At 49.0% G+C, this 16830-nt stretch overlaps 1 protein-coding gene and 1 pseudogene across 3 annotated transcripts; one reads left to right on the top strand and one right to left on the bottom strand.

The window, feature by feature from the left end:
• Nucleotides 1-6928, top strand: part of LOC129040037 (putative postmeiotic segregation increased 2-like protein 1) — a 55667-nt pseudogene extending 48739 nt beyond the window's left edge.
• LOC129040035 (putative speedy protein E7) lies at nucleotides 6798-16120 on the bottom strand. Of its 3 annotated transcripts, XM_063668281.1 has the most exons (8): nucleotides 14305-16120; nucleotides 13966-14144; nucleotides 12774-13004; nucleotides 11696-11754; nucleotides 10386-10471; nucleotides 8095-8338; nucleotides 7868-7972; nucleotides 6798-7025 (listed from the first exon to the last, which is right to left on the bottom strand). In XM_063668281.1, the coding sequence occupies exons 2-7, from the start codon at nucleotides 14123-14125 to the stop codon at nucleotides 7913-7915; spliced, it is 840 nt and encodes a 279-aa protein (XP_063524351.1). In that variant the 5' UTR covers nucleotides 14126-14144; nucleotides 14305-16120; the 3' UTR covers nucleotides 6798-7025; nucleotides 7868-7912. The 3 variants fall into 3 exon arrangements, with proteins under 3 accessions (XP_063524351.1, XP_054349818.2, XP_063524349.1); XM_054493843.2 differs by lacking the exons at nucleotides 6798-7025; nucleotides 7868-7972 and having other exon boundaries at nucleotides 8017-8338; nucleotides 13966-14141; nucleotides 14305-15096; XM_063668279.1 differs by lacking the exons at nucleotides 6798-7025; nucleotides 7868-7972 and having other exon boundaries at nucleotides 8017-8338; nucleotides 14305-14546.
• Nucleotides 16121-16830: the final 710 nt, after the last annotated feature.

The raw sequence follows: 16830 nt of genomic DNA, 5'->3' as shown, positions 1-16830 counted from the left end.
TCTCTTCTTTGTGCCTTTCCATTTTGTATGTGTATTTTTTACAATCAAAGAAGTTAAATATATGCAGCTAAAAACATTTTTTAATTGTAAAGCATTTGGTGCTAATTTTAACTGTTCTTTTTTTAGACGGAGTCTTCTCATTCTGTCACCCAGGCTGGAGTGCAGTGGTGTGATCTTGGCTCACTGCAACCTCCGCCTCCTGGGTTCAAGTGATTCTCCTGCCTCAGTCTCCCAAGTAGCTGCGATTATAGGTATGTATCACCACGCCCAGCTAATTTTTGTATTTTTAGTAGAGATAGGGTTTCACCATGTTGGCCAGGCTGGTCTTGCACCCCTGACCTCAAGTGATCCGCCCGCCTCAGCCTCGCAAAGTGCTGGGATTACAGGCATGAGCCACCACGCCTGGCCTTTTTTTTAAAGCTTTTTTGTAAGTCAGCTAGCAAGAACACAGGAAGAAATACTCAGATCTCCCTTACACAGCTGGGGGCTATGTCAGGTTTTATAAGCATAGGCTAATGAGGTGTGATTTGATTGGATCTTGCAATAAAGTAATGCTGGGAGGTGTGATCTGACTGGATCCTGCCATGGGGTGACACCAAAACTCAATCTGATTGGATCTTGGCTCCTGCCTTGGGGTGTCCGGTTCTTAAATCAGTCCCAGCTCTTCAGGCCGAGCTCTATGGTTCCACTCTGTGGTGGCACTTGGTTAACCTGGGCATGCGCAGGGTACATGACCTTCAACCTGCGGGTCCATGGCACTTGAAAAACAACTGACAACCTCATTACATAAAAGTTGAACTGAGCTGGGTGCGGTGACTCATGCCTCTAATCCCAGCACTTTGGGAGGCCAAGGCAGGTGGAGGTCAGGAGTTCAAGACCAGCCTGGCCAAAATGGTGAAACCCCGTCTCTACTAAAAATATAAATATGAGCCAGGTGTGGCAGTGCACCCTTGTAATCCCAGCTATCTGGAGGTTGAGGCAGCAGAATCACTTGAACCTAGGAGGTGGAGGTTGCAGTGAGCTGAGCTCATGCCATTGCACTCCAGCCTGGGTGACAAGAGCGAAACTCCGTCAAAAAAAAAAAAAAAAATTTGAACTAGATTTGGTCTGATGCAGTTACAGATCTACAAACCGTGCCCCCACCCTCCTGCCAGCACCTTCTACTCCTCATTCTTGAGGGATTAGGGATGGAGGTCATGCTTCTGCATCGACTTCATGCTGACCAGGGGCACTGAGTCCCCTGAAATGAGAGGAATGCAACTCTTGGGCTTCTGAGTTCAAATGAGTTCTGGGGTCACCCGCGGTAGCTTGAAAGGCTGGTATTGTTGTAACACAAGCTGAAGGTGGCAGTGTTGGAGCCTGGAGGACAAACAGCTCACCATCCATTTAAATAAATAGGACCAAAAAGTAACAGAACAGTGGCCACGAGGGGCCCCAACAGAGGAAGAAACCAGGTGAGGTGTGGTATAGTGGACTTGACTGCCTTCTAAATCTCAGTGGTTGGCCGGGTGTGGTGGCTCATGCCTGTAATTCCAGCAAAAGAAAATCCGAGGCAGGGTGATCACGAGGTCAGGAGTTCAAGACCAGCCTGGCAAACATGGTGAAGCCCTGTCTCTACTAAAAATACAAAAATTAGTTAGGTATGGTGGCATGTGCTGTAGTCCCAGCTACTTGGGAGGCTGAGGCAGGAGAATCGCTCGAACTCAGGAGGCAGAGGTTGCAGTGAGTCGAGATTGTGCCACTGCACTGCAGCCTAGGTAACAGCGGACTCCATCTCAGTCAATCAATCAATCTCAGTGGTTGAACTACCCTTGGCATGGTTCAGCTCTGTATCCGCACCCAAATCTCATGTCAAATTGCAATTTCCAGTGTTGTGGGAGGGACCTGGTGGGAGGTGATTGGCTCATGGGGGCCGACTTCCCCCTTGTTGTTCCCGTGATAGTGAGTGAGCGCTCGTGGGATCTGGTTATTTAAAAGCGTGCAGCATCTCCCACTTCACTCTCTCTGTCTCTCCTGCTCCAACATGGCCAGACGTGCCTGCTTCCCCTTCGCCTTCTGCCATGATTGTCAGTTTCCTGAGGCCTCCCCAGCCATGCTTCCTGTACAGCCTGCAGAACTGTGAGTCAATTAAACCTCTTTTCTTCATAAATTACCCAGTTTCTGGTAGTTCTTTATAGCAGTATGAAAACAGACTACTGGACCCTTCTGGTTGAAGGAATGCAGCCATTCTGCCTGTTTGACTATGTCCTTTCTATTCATCTCTATTTCCCGGGAGCTGTTTATCCAAGTGCAATAGGAGGTATTGGTGACCGCACAGTCCCCTCAGTGTTCTGCTAGTAAATAGTTGAAGGTTGATCATTGATCTCCTGCATTTTCAGTCTGGCATGGCAAAGCCCCCGTGTAACTGGTAAAGGAATCAGTAAGCACCAGGAGGTATCTAAATCCACCAGGAGCCATAGGCATCACGTTGACGTCCATTTACCAGTCTTCCCTGGCAAGATTCTTCTGAATTGTACTGCCTTGGCCAAAAGGGGTATGGGAGGGGCTGGGCGCAGTGGCTCACGCCTGTAATCCCAACATTTTGGGAGACCAATTCAGGTGGATCATTAGAGGTCAGGGGTTCAAGACCATCCTGGCCAACATGGTGACATCCCATCTCTACTAAAAATACAATAAGTTAGCTGGGTTTGGTGTTGGGTGCCTGTAATCCCAGCTACTCGAGAGGCTGAGGCAGGATAATCGCTTGAACCTGGGAGGAGGAGGTGGCAGTGAGCTGAGATCGTGCCATTGCACTCCAGTGTGGGCAATAAGAGCGAAACGTCATCTCGAAAAATAAAAAAAGAAGTCCGGGCGTGATGGCTCACACCTGTAATCCCAGCACTTTGGGAGGCCAAGACGGGTGGATCATGAGGTCAGGAGTTCAAGACCAGCCTGGCCTAGATGGTGAAACCCTGTCTCTACTAAAAATACAAATATTAGCTGGGCATGGTGGCATGCACCTGTAATCTCAGCTACTCAGAAGTCTGATGCAGGAGAATTGCTAAAACCCAGGAGGGAGAGGTTGCAGTGAGCCAAGATCGCGCCACTGCACTCTAGCCTGGGCGACAGAGCAAGACTCCATCTCGAAAGAAAGAAAGAAAAAGGAAATTCCCCAGGGAAGTACCTCGGCTTATTTCATAAAGAGGTACTGAAGGAAGCAGAGGCATGTGGAGGACTTCCCCACCTCGTGCAGCTTTTGGGCCATGGCGTCTGAAATTTATTATTTCAGAGTCACCCCTTTGATGACCTTGGCAGTGGACTGCAGTCATCTGTTTAGGCGTCTCCATGGCCCACATCAATGCCAGTATTTCTGTTTGTTGCACATTTGATTTCCTTGTTGTTGGCATTTAGAAGGCCCCCTCTTTCCCAGATCACACCACGGGCATGGACCGCAGAGATTGCGTCTTGTGAGTCTGTAGAAACAGTCAAGGCCTTGTCCTCTCTTAGGTCCAGAGCTCAGGTTAATGCAGATTTTCCCAGCCGTCTGTGCTGAAGTCCCTGCGGGGAGGCTCCTGGCTGGTTTCCCATAGGTAGACCGCTACACATCCTTGCCCTTCATTGGCTTCTTTTCATGAAGCTCCTGCCATCTACAAAACATGTCTCCCTTTTCTTCTTGAACCACATCTCTGTTATTGAAACTCTAGAAGTCAACCGGGCATGGTGGCTATGCCTATAATCCCAGCACTTTGGGATGCCAAGGTGGGCAGATCACCTGAGGTCAGGAGTTCAAGACCAGCCTGGCCAACATGGTGAAACCCCATCTCTAATACAAATACTAAAGTTAGCCAAGCGTGGTGGCCACTGTCCTCCAGCCTGGGCGACAGAGCAAGACTCCGTCTCAAAAAAAAAAAAAAAAAAAAAAGAGAGAAAGAAAGTATCATGCTTTTCTAAGTTCTGTGAGTTGTTTTAGTGAATTATTAAACTTGAGGACACGGTGGGAACCTCCAAATTTGCAGCCAGTTGGTGAGAAGTACATGTGGTCTGAGGACACCCAAGCCTGCAGCTGTGTCTAAAGCGAGGGCAGCCTAGTCGGGGCTGGTGGCCTTAACCTGTGGCGTTGGAGGTAACATCAGGGAGTTGACATCAGAATTGCATCACACAGGCCGGGCGCGGTGGCTCACACCTGTAATCCTAGCACTTTGAGAGGCCGAGGCGGGCAGATCACGAGGTCAGGAGACTGAGACCATGCTGGCTAACACAGTGAAACCCTGTCTCTACTAAAAATACAAAAAATTAGCCGGGCATGGTGGCGGGTGCCTGTAGTCCCAGCTACTCGGGAGGCTGAGGCAGGAGAATGGCGTGAACCCAGGAGGCAGAGCTTGCAGTGAGCCAAGATCATGCCACCGCACTCCAGCCTGGGTGACAGAGCAAGACTCCATCTCAAAAACAAAACAAAACAAAAACAGAATTGTGTCACAAAGTCCAGATGCAGTGGCTCATGCTTATATTCCCAGCAATTTGAAAGGCAAGGTAAGAGGATCGCTTGAGCTTGAGTCTGAGGCCGCAGCGAGCTATGACCACACCACTGCACCCCAGTCTGGGTGACAGCGCAAGATCCCAACTCCAAAAATAAAAAAGAAAAATCAAAAAGAATTGCATGGCAGAGTGCCTGTCTTTCACAGCTTTAACTGCTGCAGGAACTTTCTTTTTTTTTTTGAAAGGGGGTAGGGAGACACAATCTCTGCTAGTGATTCTCCTGCCTCAGCCTCCCAAATAGCTGGGATTATACGCGTGCACCACCACGCCTGCCTAATTTTTGTATTTTTAGTAGAGACAGGGTTTCACCATGTTGGCCAGGCTGGTCTCAAACTCCTGCTGGGATCATGGGCGTGAGCCACCATGCCTGGCCACCTTTAGAGTTTTCTTACCACCTGGTTTTCCTCTCTCAGTATCTTTCTCTCGTTTCCTGCCTTAAAACTCTAGCTTGGCATCTGGGCACAGTAGCTCATGCCTGTAATCCCAGCACTTTGGGAGGCCGAGGTGGGTGGATCACTTGAAGTCAGGAGTTCGAGACCAGCCTGGCCAACATGGTGAAACCTTGTCTCTACTATTTTTACAAAAGTTAGTTGGACGTACAGATGGGTGCCTGTAGTCCCGGCTACTTGGGAGGCTGAGGCAGGAGAATTCGCTTGAACCCGGAGGTGAAAGTTACAGGGAGCCAAGGCTGTACCACTGCACTCCAGCCTGGGAGAAAGACTCTTGCTGTGTCTCAAAAACAAACAAACAAACAAAAAAACCCGATAGCTTGAGATCAGCTTTCTCTTCTATTGTTTTTCTTTAAGAAAGAAAAATTAAAAACAGATCGAGGCTGGCCTCAAACTCCTGGCCTCAAGTGACCTCCCGCCATGACCTCCAAAACTGCTGGGATTGTAGGTGTGAGCACTGCACTCAGCCTTATGTTTTTTTCTACATAAAAAACAACACAGGATTATCTTCCAGAGCTAATAAATATGTTCAAATAACCACAACCCCATTAAGGGAAAAAATCACTTGGCAGCAAATAATCAATCCAGACCAATATGATCACAATCGCTGTGAAGGTGAGAAAAGTTCATCTTTATTACGTTTCCCCAAGAGATGAACTGCACTGTTCTCTTGAAAACACACAGCTCATGCCCTCCTTTAGAACACACATCCTCTTTAAAGTAACATACAAACATACCAATACAAGGTAAAAAATTACACCTGCACTCTCATATTTCAAACATACAGTAAATATCAAATAAAAATTTATTTTTACAAGAATTTAGGTGAACATAGCTCTAAATGTAATATATATGTTAACTAAGTATCATAGATAAAAAGCATGCTCCCTTCAGCAGCACGTGTAATAATAGATACAAAGATTGAAAGGTAAAAGATTTCGGATAAAAACAATCCTCTCTTAAAAAGGAAAACAAAATTATCTGTATGTGTATATAACAGTTATAACACCCATCACACAACTTTATAGAAACAGCGTCTATTCAAAACTACCAGTATTTCCACAATATTTAAAATAATATTTAAAGTAATAAGAATATTTAAATAAATATCTTTAATAAACATATTTAATAAATATTTAAATAAATAAAATAATATTTAAATAATTCTATGCCCATGTTTTTCAAAATAAACCAATAAAATAGATAGTATACATTAGACATGTTAGTATATATATCTGAGACATGTTAAAAATCACGACTGAATTCTCACAATTCAGTCACAAACCTAAACAGCAAATAAAAATTTCTATGACCAGAATTTAGGGGAACTACCTAGCTATAAATAGAAGAGATTATTATGGAAGTATAGATAAAAAGAGTGCTCGCTTCAGGAGCACATATAATAATACAGAAAAAAATTTAAAGATAATAAAAGATTTAGGATAAAAAGAATTCTCTCTTAAAAATTAAAAGAAAATTATCTTTATATATATGTGACAGCTATAACTCTTATGAAAAAACTACAGGAACAGCATGTTTTCAAAAGTACAACAGTTTCCAAACTATTTGAAATAAATCTATTAATAATTCAATGGCCAACATTTTCCAAACAAACCAATAAAATGCATAGTGTGCATGAAGCTATCCGTTACAGTCTGTGGCACTCATATTTCACAAAGAATTCTGTGCCAATCTGAGCCCCTGCACTGTGCCTTCAAATGCTCCTGGACTGTGGCAACCAAGTCCCTAAGAAACAGGACCTCCAGGGAGGTTGGAATTCAGCAACATGAAAAGGGAGGTGGTGCCGCAGGAAAGGGTGGAACTGGAAACACTCCTGGTTTCTTACTTTTCTCCAAGGACTCCTAGAAGTACCCCACCCCCCACCCTCCACCCCTGCTCCTAGGAGGACAACGTGATCACTGTATTCAGCCTCCATCAAGAACGGTCCAGGTTCTTCCAGATGATCTGCACAAACGGCTCCTCTCCTCCTTCCTGGTGTCTGCCATGAGCATTGGAATAAAGTTCCTGCGGAAAATCCACATCTCCCCTGGGCCCGGTGTTCTGGAAGTGAGAGAGACGCTGTCACACTTCAAGGAGGCAGCTCTCTAGACAGGAAGGTTATTCACGTCCCATGTCAAGTCTAACTAGAGTTCAGAGCAATTTTATCTCCTGCCTTTCATTCTGTACCCTGCTTCTGAACCATCGTGTTCAACTGTGATACTCGCACTTTGGTGACCATGACTCCAAAACTCACTTAATACTCCCAAGGTCAGCCCCAGTGATCTGCTTCATAGCGAGGACTTTGGGTGGGTCTGCCCAGGGAGTAGGGCGCCCTCAGAGAATGTGGCTTTGGACTTATCACAGCTGGGGCCTTTTGTGTCACTTAAGATCTAAACTTGTAACCATGCTAGATGTGTTTCTAATGTGACAACATCACGAACCACGAGTCCAGAAGCCTAATCCCTAATCCTACATCCTCATGATGAAGTCTCATGCTCTGTGCTCAACGTGGTTAGCTGCACAAGACGTAAACCAAAGCTTCACTGAACCCTCGACCCAAATCGGAACTCAAGTGCATCAATCATAATGAACCTCCTCGAACTCAGTAATTATGATTATTTTTGAGGCAGGGTCTCACTCTGTCTCCCGGGCTGGAGTGCAGTGGCAGGATCAGGGCTTCGTGCAGCCCTGACTTCCCATGCTCCAGCCATCCTCTCGCCTCAGCCTCCTGAGTAGTTGGGAGTAGAGATGCTTCCCATATCGCCTGGCTAATTTTTGTATTTTTGTGGAGAGGGGATCTCACCACGTTGCCCAGGCTTGAAGCCGGATCAAGCAATTGGGTTCCTCGGATTTCCAAAATAGACCCTAATATTCTGCCTTTACCCCGGAGGATGCAGATGTACCTTCTCTCAGGCCGATGACCTCAGGCCTCCACGGTCCCTGGAGCTCTATGAAAGGCGGGCGCGATCTCGCGCCCATACCCAATGCTCTGGGTCATAAGCCTGGATCTGGAAAAACAAACGCCGTTTGAGAAGACGGGGACTCCCCGGGATACCCCTCTCTCCCCTTATCCAGCCTCCAGCCCACACAATTCCTCCCCACCTCCTCCACCTCCCCAGGCCCCACCCACCTCCTCCAACTCCTCCGGGGAAACCCAAGCCCTGCAGCGCATGGAACAGAAGAACTGGAACCGAAGTTTCTGGAACAAGGCTATCTGAGAGCGGTTCTTCCTGGCCCTCCAGTTCATGGAACGGCATAACCGGAACCGACGCTTACGGAGCAAGGGTATGTGAGAGCGGGTCTTCCCGTACAGGAAGTAAAAGATGTTTTCTTTGGGGGCCTCGTCGTCCTCCTCCATGTCATTGGCCAGATAGCTGAGGACAGAAATCAGGTTGCTGCTCAGGGGCACCACCAGGAGAGACCTCCGGCTGAGGTCAGCTTCCCAGAGAGGAAGGTAAGGGACCGTCCCTAGCTCAGGAGTGGCACCCACCCTGCAGAGAGCCACGCCTTCCTCAGGAGGGCTCTGCTGAACAGAGACCTGATCAAGGGCGTCTCCCACCCCTTCAGGATGGAGACAAAAACCCAACTGGTGGCCGAGTGTGGTGGCTTACACCTGGAATCACAGCACCTTGGGAGGCTGAAGCAGGAGGATCACTTGAGGCCAGGAGTTTGAGATGGGCCTGGGCAACATAGCAAGACCCTCATCTCTATTAACAATATAAGAAATATGCCAGACGCGGTGGCTCATGCCTGTAATCCCAGCACTTTAGAAGGCTGAAGCAGGTGGATCGCTTGCGACCAGGAGTTGGAGACCAGCCTGGTCAACACGAAGAAACCCCATCTATACTAAAAATACGAAAATCGGCCTGGTGCGCTGGCATACCCGTTAGCCCTAGCTACTCAGGAGGCTGAAGCATAAGAATTGTGTGAACCCAGGAGGCGGAGGTTGCAGTGAGTCGAGATTGGGCCACTCCATTCCAGCCTGAGAGGCAGAGCAAGACTCTGTCTCAATAAACAAACAAACAAACAAACTGTCCAGGTATGGTGGCACAGCCCTGTAGTCAGAGCTAATCAAGAAGCTGAGGTGGGAGGATCACTTGAGCCCAGGATATGGAGGCTGCAGTGAGCTATGATCTCACCACTGCACTCCAGCTTGCGGGACAGGGCAAGTCTGTCTCAAAAAAATAAAAGAAATTGAATACATTGATATTTTGCCAGGACCCTGCCTTCTACAGGCATCTAGTCTAATGGGACTGGGAGTAATCAAGGCAGATGACCTAATCCCAGTGTCCAGGATGTAACTGGAGAGCTACAGGCATGCAGAAGTTGGAAGATGATGGAAGGCATCACAGAGGCTGTGGGGTGAATTGACTTCAAGGAATGAGTCCTTCCCTTCAGAACCGCATGTGTGCGAGACACCCAGACAGAAAACACAAACACAAAGTCGAGTGGAGGGCATTTGGAAGGAGCAGTGAAGCCACGCCAGGAAACACCAAGATGGCGAGCCAGTGTGCTTGTAGAGATTGTAGAGAGGGTGGAATTGGCACTGTGGACCCTGGCCTCGATAGAGAAAGACATCAGCTAAGGAAGTTGTTCAGGTGGGCAGTGAGATTGTCGTGCTTTGGAAAGATGCTCAGGCTGCACTACGAAGCCCCCTGGCTTGGGGAGAGACTCCAGGAGACCCCATCAGGGTGCGTTTGACAGTGGATTCGAGTGATGCGAGGGGGGCCTGAACTGTGGCCTCTGTCATGGGAACCCAGAGGAGGTCGATGGCATTTGCGGTTGATGTGGGAATGAGAGAGAGAAAGGAACCAGAAACATCTGCTTGCTGGAGGAAGCGTCATGTCCGCTCCTCCACTCCTTTTCTTTTCCCCTTAGGAGCAGTTTATTCTTCCTTTTGTTTTATTCTTTTATTTGTATACTGGCATTGGAGTTTGTTTTTTTGGCTTTTTTTTTTTTTTTTTTTTTTTGGAGGCGGAGTCTTGCTCTGTCGCCCAGGCTGGAGTGCAGTGGCTCAACCTTAGCTTACTGCAGCCTCCACCTCCTGGGTTCAAAGGGTTCTCTTGCCTAAGCCTCCCGAGCAGCTGGGATTACAGGTGCACACCACCACACCCAGCTAATTTTTCTATTTTTAGTAGAGACGGGGTTTGGCCACGTGGGCCAGGCTGGTCTCGAACTCCTGACCACAGGTGATCCGCTTGCCTCGGCCTCCCAACGTGCGGGGATTACAGTCGTGAGCCAGCACGCCCAGCATGAGTTTCTTTTTAGAAACAACAGTCTAAGATAGTATAATCCTGTCTTTTTTGTACACAGAGTAAAGAGGACAAACAGGTGAAAGAATAAAGGAAAGGCTGGAATCCCACTTCCCCCGCTGTCCCAGGGCGTTGGGTGTTGATGGCTAGGAGGCAGCAAACCACTCACAGAGCCAGGAAGAAGTGGATGCGTTGGTATTGCCCGGAGAGGAGGCCGGCCCGGCTAAAATACGCTATGACCATAGCCAGGAGATACTGATGGAGAGAAAGGAACAGAGAGAGGGAGAGGTCACATCTTGGAAGAGGAAGATTGTGGAGAGGGGAGATGAGGGTCTGGGGAGGGACTGCCCATCAGAGAAGGGACCTCAGTATTGGGGTGACTGTACTCATTTGGAAATTGCGGGGTGGAGGGGTATTCGAAGGTCGGATGCAAATCCGAGAAGCCTGAGGAAGGGTTTTGGGTGATGCTCCCGGGATGGTGGGCTCCGATGGGATCTTTGGAGGGGGTGTGTCTAGGTCGGCTGGTGTCAGGAGGGCCTTTTGTGTGCCAGGCAGAGAACTGTCCCAAAGAGCTGAGAGTAGAGGGGCCAGGCGTTTCAGGGCTGCAGCCAGACTGTGGCCCAGAGCTCAGATCCCAAAGGACCCATAGGAGAGGCAGGGGCCATTCATTCACTCTGCAAGAGACCAGCAGAGTCCTGAGGGAGATGCTGACAAATCATAAAAGACCAAGAATAGCCGGGAGTGGCAGCTGAAGCCTCTGATCCCAGTACTTTGAGAGGTGGAGATAGGAGGATCACATGAGCCCGACAGTTGGAGAACAACCTGGGCAACATAGCAAGACCCTGTTTCTACAAAGATTTCAAAAATTAGTTGAGCATGGTGGCATGTGCCTAGTCCCAGCTCCTCAGGAGGCTGAGGAAAGAAGATTGCTTGAGCCCAGGAATTAGAGGTTGCAATGAGCTTTGATCATGCCACTGCACTCCATCCTGGGGAGCAGAGCTAGACTCTGTCTCAGAAGAAAAAAATTTGTGGGTGCCAAGACTCAAGACCGTGGCAGCTGGTCAGGCACAGTGGCTGATGTCTATAATCTCAGCACTTTGGGAGGCCAAGGCAGGTGGATCCCCTGAGGTCAGGTGTTCAGGACCAACCTGGCCAACATGGCAAAACCCCGTCTCTACTAAAAACACAAAAATTAGCCAGGCGTGGTGGTTCATGTCTTTAATCCCAGCTGCTTGGAGGCTGAGGTGGGAGAATCGCTTGAACCTGGGAGGCGTCGGCTGCAGTGAGTCAAGATCAAGACACTGCCCTCCAGCCTGGGCAACAAGCAAGACTCTGTCTCACCAAAAAAAAAAAAAAAAAAAAAAAGACTGTAGGAGCATCTGGTGGGAGATGGTGGAGGGAGAACTCTGGGTTTGGAAGCTGAACCCTCTCCCCAGGCATGCGTTGGAACAGGAACAGTTACATGGAGAACAACCTTACCTTGTCTGACACCCTCAGATCTTTGTCCCAGGCCAGGAATCTTTTAATGACAGGATCCTCTGTGATTAGAGAGCAGATGTCAGCGTAAGAAGCAGGACAGGGTTTCTGTGGGAGCAGCAGGGCAGCGAGGAGAAGTGTGCCTCCCGGGGGGAAGTCTCAGGATTGTGGCCACACGTGAGGTGGATGGGAGAGGGGAGAATGACTTTCACTGGGCAAGGGAGAGAGGCTCCTGCTCTGAGACTCCCCTGAGAAGAGACCAAAGGAGGCCCTGGGTGTGAGAATCTACAGGAGGTAGAGCTGGGAATAAGCCAGGACCCCCTCCAGCAGACACGGAGGAACCACTGCAGAGTCATAAAGGAATTCCCATCATTTCCTCATGAGACAGTCACATCAGGGTGTGACCATGGCCTTGGTATCCCCCACTATGGATGGAGACACTTAGGTTTAGAAGAGTCAGTAAGAGACATTAAGTTTCAGAGGGCACAGCTGAAACCACTTTGTTTATCGATTTTTTCTTTATTTGATTTTTATTTTTATTTATTAATTTATTTTGAGACAGAGTCTCGCTATGTGAGCCAGGCTGGAATGCAGTGGTGAGATCTCAGCTCACTGCAACCTCTGCCTCCCGGGTTTAAGCGATTCCCTTGTCTCAGCCTCCCGAGTAGCTGGGACTACAGGCATGAGCTACTGTGCCCAGCCTTGGTTTTTCTTTTGAGACAGGGTTTTGCTCTGTCACCCAGGCTGGAGTGCAGTGGTGCAGTCATAGCTCACTGCAGCCTCAAAGTCCTGAGTTCAAGCAATCCTCTTGCCTCAGCCTCCCAATGTGCTGGGATCTCAGGTGGGAGCCACCACACCTGGCTGAAACCAAGCTTTCTTATCCCAAGCGCTGACCTTTATCAAGTCTACCTAATCCTGTGTCATCTCCTAAGTGTCCCTCATGAGTGATCACTTCTGAGTCCTCCCGCATGGAGAGCCCACCCACTGGGGCATATTTTTCCCATTGGAAAAGTGTGGTTATTGAAGTTTCCTCTTTTTAGAAAGAACAGGGTTGGAGGTGCTCTCTGGGGTGTCCTCCTACCAAGCAGCCTGTTGAAGGCCTCGTGGTGCTCAGGGAGCACGAGCGACACTCGCCGTCGCTTCAGCTTCATCTTAAGGCCACACAGTGTCTCCGCCACCCAGGTCTCCTCAGGCTCAGGGACGAGCTCCTTCTGTGGCTCCTCCGACGACGACTCCTCAGATTCGTCTGACCACTCCCTCTTCCTTTTCCAGCAAAAGGACCTACCTGGGGGGCTGTGATCTACCCCAGGGGCTGAGTAAAGAAACCAGGCCACCGTGTAATGCTTCTGCAACTGATCACCTTAGAGCCTGACCCCAAACCCCCAACCCCTCTGCATCCTCCCTAGACTCGCAGACTGCTGGCTTCTCCAAGCCACCTTTCCGACTTTCTCCTCTGCTTAACCCCACGTGCCGCTCCTTCCCCTCCCCATTCTTCCATCTTTCTGTCCTCAGAACACTGCCTCATGTCTTTCCCTGGTCCCTGGCTCTCTCAGTCCCTCCTTTTTTTTTTTTGTTTCGAGACAGATTCTTGCTTGTTGCCCAGGCTAGTGTGTAGTGGTGCAATCTCAGCTCACTGCAACATCCATCTCCCGGATTCCAGTTATTCTCCTGCCTCAGCCTCTCAGGTAGCTGGGATTACAGGTGCCTGCCATAATGCCCAGATCCATTTTGTACTTTTAGTAGAGACGGGGTTTCACCATGTTGACCAAGCTGGTCTCAAACTCCTGGCCTCAAGTGATCTGCCTGCCTTGGCTTCCCAAAGTGCTGGGATTACAGGGGAGAGCCACTGCACCCGGACTGAATTTCTCCATTCTTCCCACACACCCTCCTCAGGTTCTGCTTCCTGACCTCCGACCCTTTTTTTTTTTTTTTTTAAGACAGCGTCTCAGTCTCTCACCCAGACTGGAGTGCAGTAGCACGATCTCAGCTCACTGCAACCTCTTCCTCCCAGGCTCAAGCGATTCTCCTGTCTTAGCCTCCTAATTAGCTGGGATTACAGGCACGCACCACTACTGCCTGGCTAATTTTTGTACTTTTAGTAGTGATGGGGTTTCACCATATTGGCCAGGCTGGTCTTGAACTCCTGACCTCAGGTGATCGGCCCACCTCGGCCTCCCAAAGTGTTGTGGTTACAGGTGTGAGCCACTGCACCCGGCCCCCTTCGTTCGTCTTAGTCAATCCTATCCCACCTCTTCTTCCTCCAGTCCCCTCACCTGATGGTCCGGACACTTCATCATCTACCACCTCCTGGAGGGGGTACCCCGAGGTGCTCCACTGGGGGCTCTGCTCATCCTGGGGGTGCGGTTGATGGCTGGCCGTGATCTTTCCCATAATCTGTCCCCTCTCATGGAAACTAGTCTCTGTTCTGTCCATGGCCTTCTTGTGGGCACTGCTAGGATCCAAAAGAGTGTGTTATCAATTCTCAAGGCTTGGAGAAGTCAGGGGTGGAAAACAGCTCTGAGAAGATGTCCACCTGAACTTCCAGGAGCCGACAGAGTCCGGTTCTTCCAATCAGGAAGGTCGGAATCTCTGATGTCATCGGTCATTCCTACCTGGCAACCAGTTTGAAGAAAAACACATGTAACTGCCAGGCTGATCTCTTGTTCTGGAGATCCTGAGTGAATGAATGGTATCTCCTGGCACTGTCCCAACCTCAGGCCATTGTCCAAAAGCATCTTCGGGGTCTCCGCATCCCTCTGTTCCCTGTCCCAGCAGAGGCTGTGTCCTCTCCACTCAAAGCCTGAAGCATGTTGGGGTCTCCTCTTCTCTGTACATGCCCATTTCAGAGTCCAGTCTGGTGGGAGAGGGATCAGGATGGGAAAGAAAACTAGGGCAAGCAGAAACTAGGAAACCTTACAGGAGTGAGATTATCATGTACAAGAGTGTGATTATCATGTACAAGAGATCCCAGGAACACTGACTTGACAAAAAAGTCACATCAGAGCACTCAATTTGGCAGAGCTTTTCTGCCGAATGTTTACTGACATTCACCGTCCGTGAAGGCGGAGGTTGCAGGGAGGTGAGATCACACCACTGCACTGCAGCCTCGGCAATAGAGTGAGACTGTGTCTCAAAACAAAGAAAAATGATTTTGGGGGATGATGGGGTGTCACTATGTTGACCAGGCTTGTCTCAAACTCCTTGCCTCAAGCAATCCACCCACCTCAGCCTCCCAAGTAGCTGGAACTGCAGGCACATACCCCCACACCTGCGCGTGCGTGCGTGCATGTGTGCGTGCATGTGTGTGTTGAGAAACAGGGTCTTACTATGTTGCTTAAGCTGCTCTCAACCTCCTGGGCTCAAGTGATCCTCCCACCTCGGCCTCCCGAAGTGTTGGAATTACAGATGTGAGCCACCTCACTGAGCCCTCCACCTTTCAGCTGAACTCAGAAAAGTACAATCTTTTAACCCAAAGCATTCCTCACAGTGAGTCAGGAAGAGCCCTTCATGCTCTGCAGGCAAATACTAACCCTCTGCTAAACACTCTGACTTAGTGTGGGAATGGAGTTGGGTTAGAGGCATCTTTGAGATGCTGTATTAGTTTGCTCAGGCTGCTATAACAAAATACCACAGACCAGGTGGCTTAAACAACAGAAATTTCTTTTCTCACAGCTCTGGAGGCTGGAAGTCCAAGATCAAGATGTTGGCAGGGGTGGTTTCTCCTGAAGCCTCTCTCCTTGGCTTGCAGATGGCCACCTTCTTGCTGGCTTCTCACATGGTCTTTCCCCTGTGCACACACCCCTGGTGTCTCTATCTGAATGTCTCAATCTCCCCTTCTTTTTTTTTGAGATGGAGTCTCACTCTGCCACCCAGGCTGGAGTGCAGAGTGCAATGGCACAATCTCAGTTCACTGCAACCTCCGCCTCCCAGGTTCAAGCAATTCTCCTGCCTCAGCCTCCCGAGTAGCTGGGATTATAGACTTGCGCCACCATCCCCCAACTAATTTTTGTATTTTTAGTAGAGGCAGGGTTTCACCATGTTGGTCAGGCTGGTCTTGGACTCCTGAGCTCAAGTGATCCACCCACCTCGGCCTCCCAAAGAGCTGGGATTACAGGCGTGAACACCATGCCCACCCGTGCCTCCTCTTCTTTTTTAAGAGACAGAGTCTGACTCTGTCACCCAGGCTAGAGTGCAGTGGTGCAATCATAGCTCACTGCATCCTCCAACTCCTGGGCTCAAACAATCCTCCTGCCTCAGCCTCCTGCGTAGCTGAAACTACATGTGAATGCCACCACACCCAGCTAATTTTTTGTTTGTAGAGATGTAGAGACAAGGATCTTGCTATGTTGCTCAGGCTGGTCTTGAACATCCGACTTCCAGCCCTCCTCCTGCCTCAGCCTCCCAAATTGCTGGGATTACCAGAGTGAGCCACCTCACCCAGCCTCCAGACCTTTTTGAATTCCAGAATTGAAAAGCAATTTTAGATCTATAATATGGTTTTTAGAGGATTGTTGAGGGACTCAATAAGAAACAACAGTGGGGAGAGGAGAGCTTGAACTAACATTTACTGGAAGAAGACAAAGAAATCCTAGGCTGGGTACAGTGGCTCATGCCTGTAATCCCTGCACTTTGGGAGGCCGAGGCAGACAGATCACTTGAGGTCAACAGTTTGAGGCCAGCCTGGCCAACATAGTGAAATTCAATCTCTCCTAAAAATACAAAAATTATCCAGGTACAGAAGCACATACCTTTAGTCCCAGCTACTTGGGATGCTGAGGCAGGAGAATTGCTTGAACCCAAGAGGTTGAGACGGGTGGATCACTTGAAGTCAGGACTTGGAAACCAGCCTGGCCAACATAGTGAAACCTTGTCTCTACTATTTTTACAAAAGTTAATCAGACGTACAGGCAGGTGCCTGTAGTCCCAGCTACTTGAGAGGCTGAGGCAGGAGAATTCGCTTGAATCCGGAGGTGAAAGTTACAGGGAGCCGAGGTTGTACCACTGCACTCCAGCCTGGGACACAGAGCGAGACTCTGTCTCCAAAGCAAACAAACAAAAAAAACCCTGTAGCTTGGGATCAGCCTTCTCTTCTATTGTTTTTCTTTAAAAAATAAAAATTAAAAATAGATGTAGATGCT

Source organism: Pongo pygmaeus, chromosome 6, assembly GCF_028885625.2.
Source record: "Pongo pygmaeus isolate AG05252 chromosome 6, NHGRI_mPonPyg2-v2.0_pri, whole genome shotgun sequence".
Lineage (NCBI taxonomy): Eukaryota > Metazoa > Chordata > Mammalia > Primates > Hominidae > Pongo > Pongo pygmaeus.
Note: the sequence above shows the minus strand (reverse complement) of the source record. Positions and strands in the feature narration are given on the sequence as shown.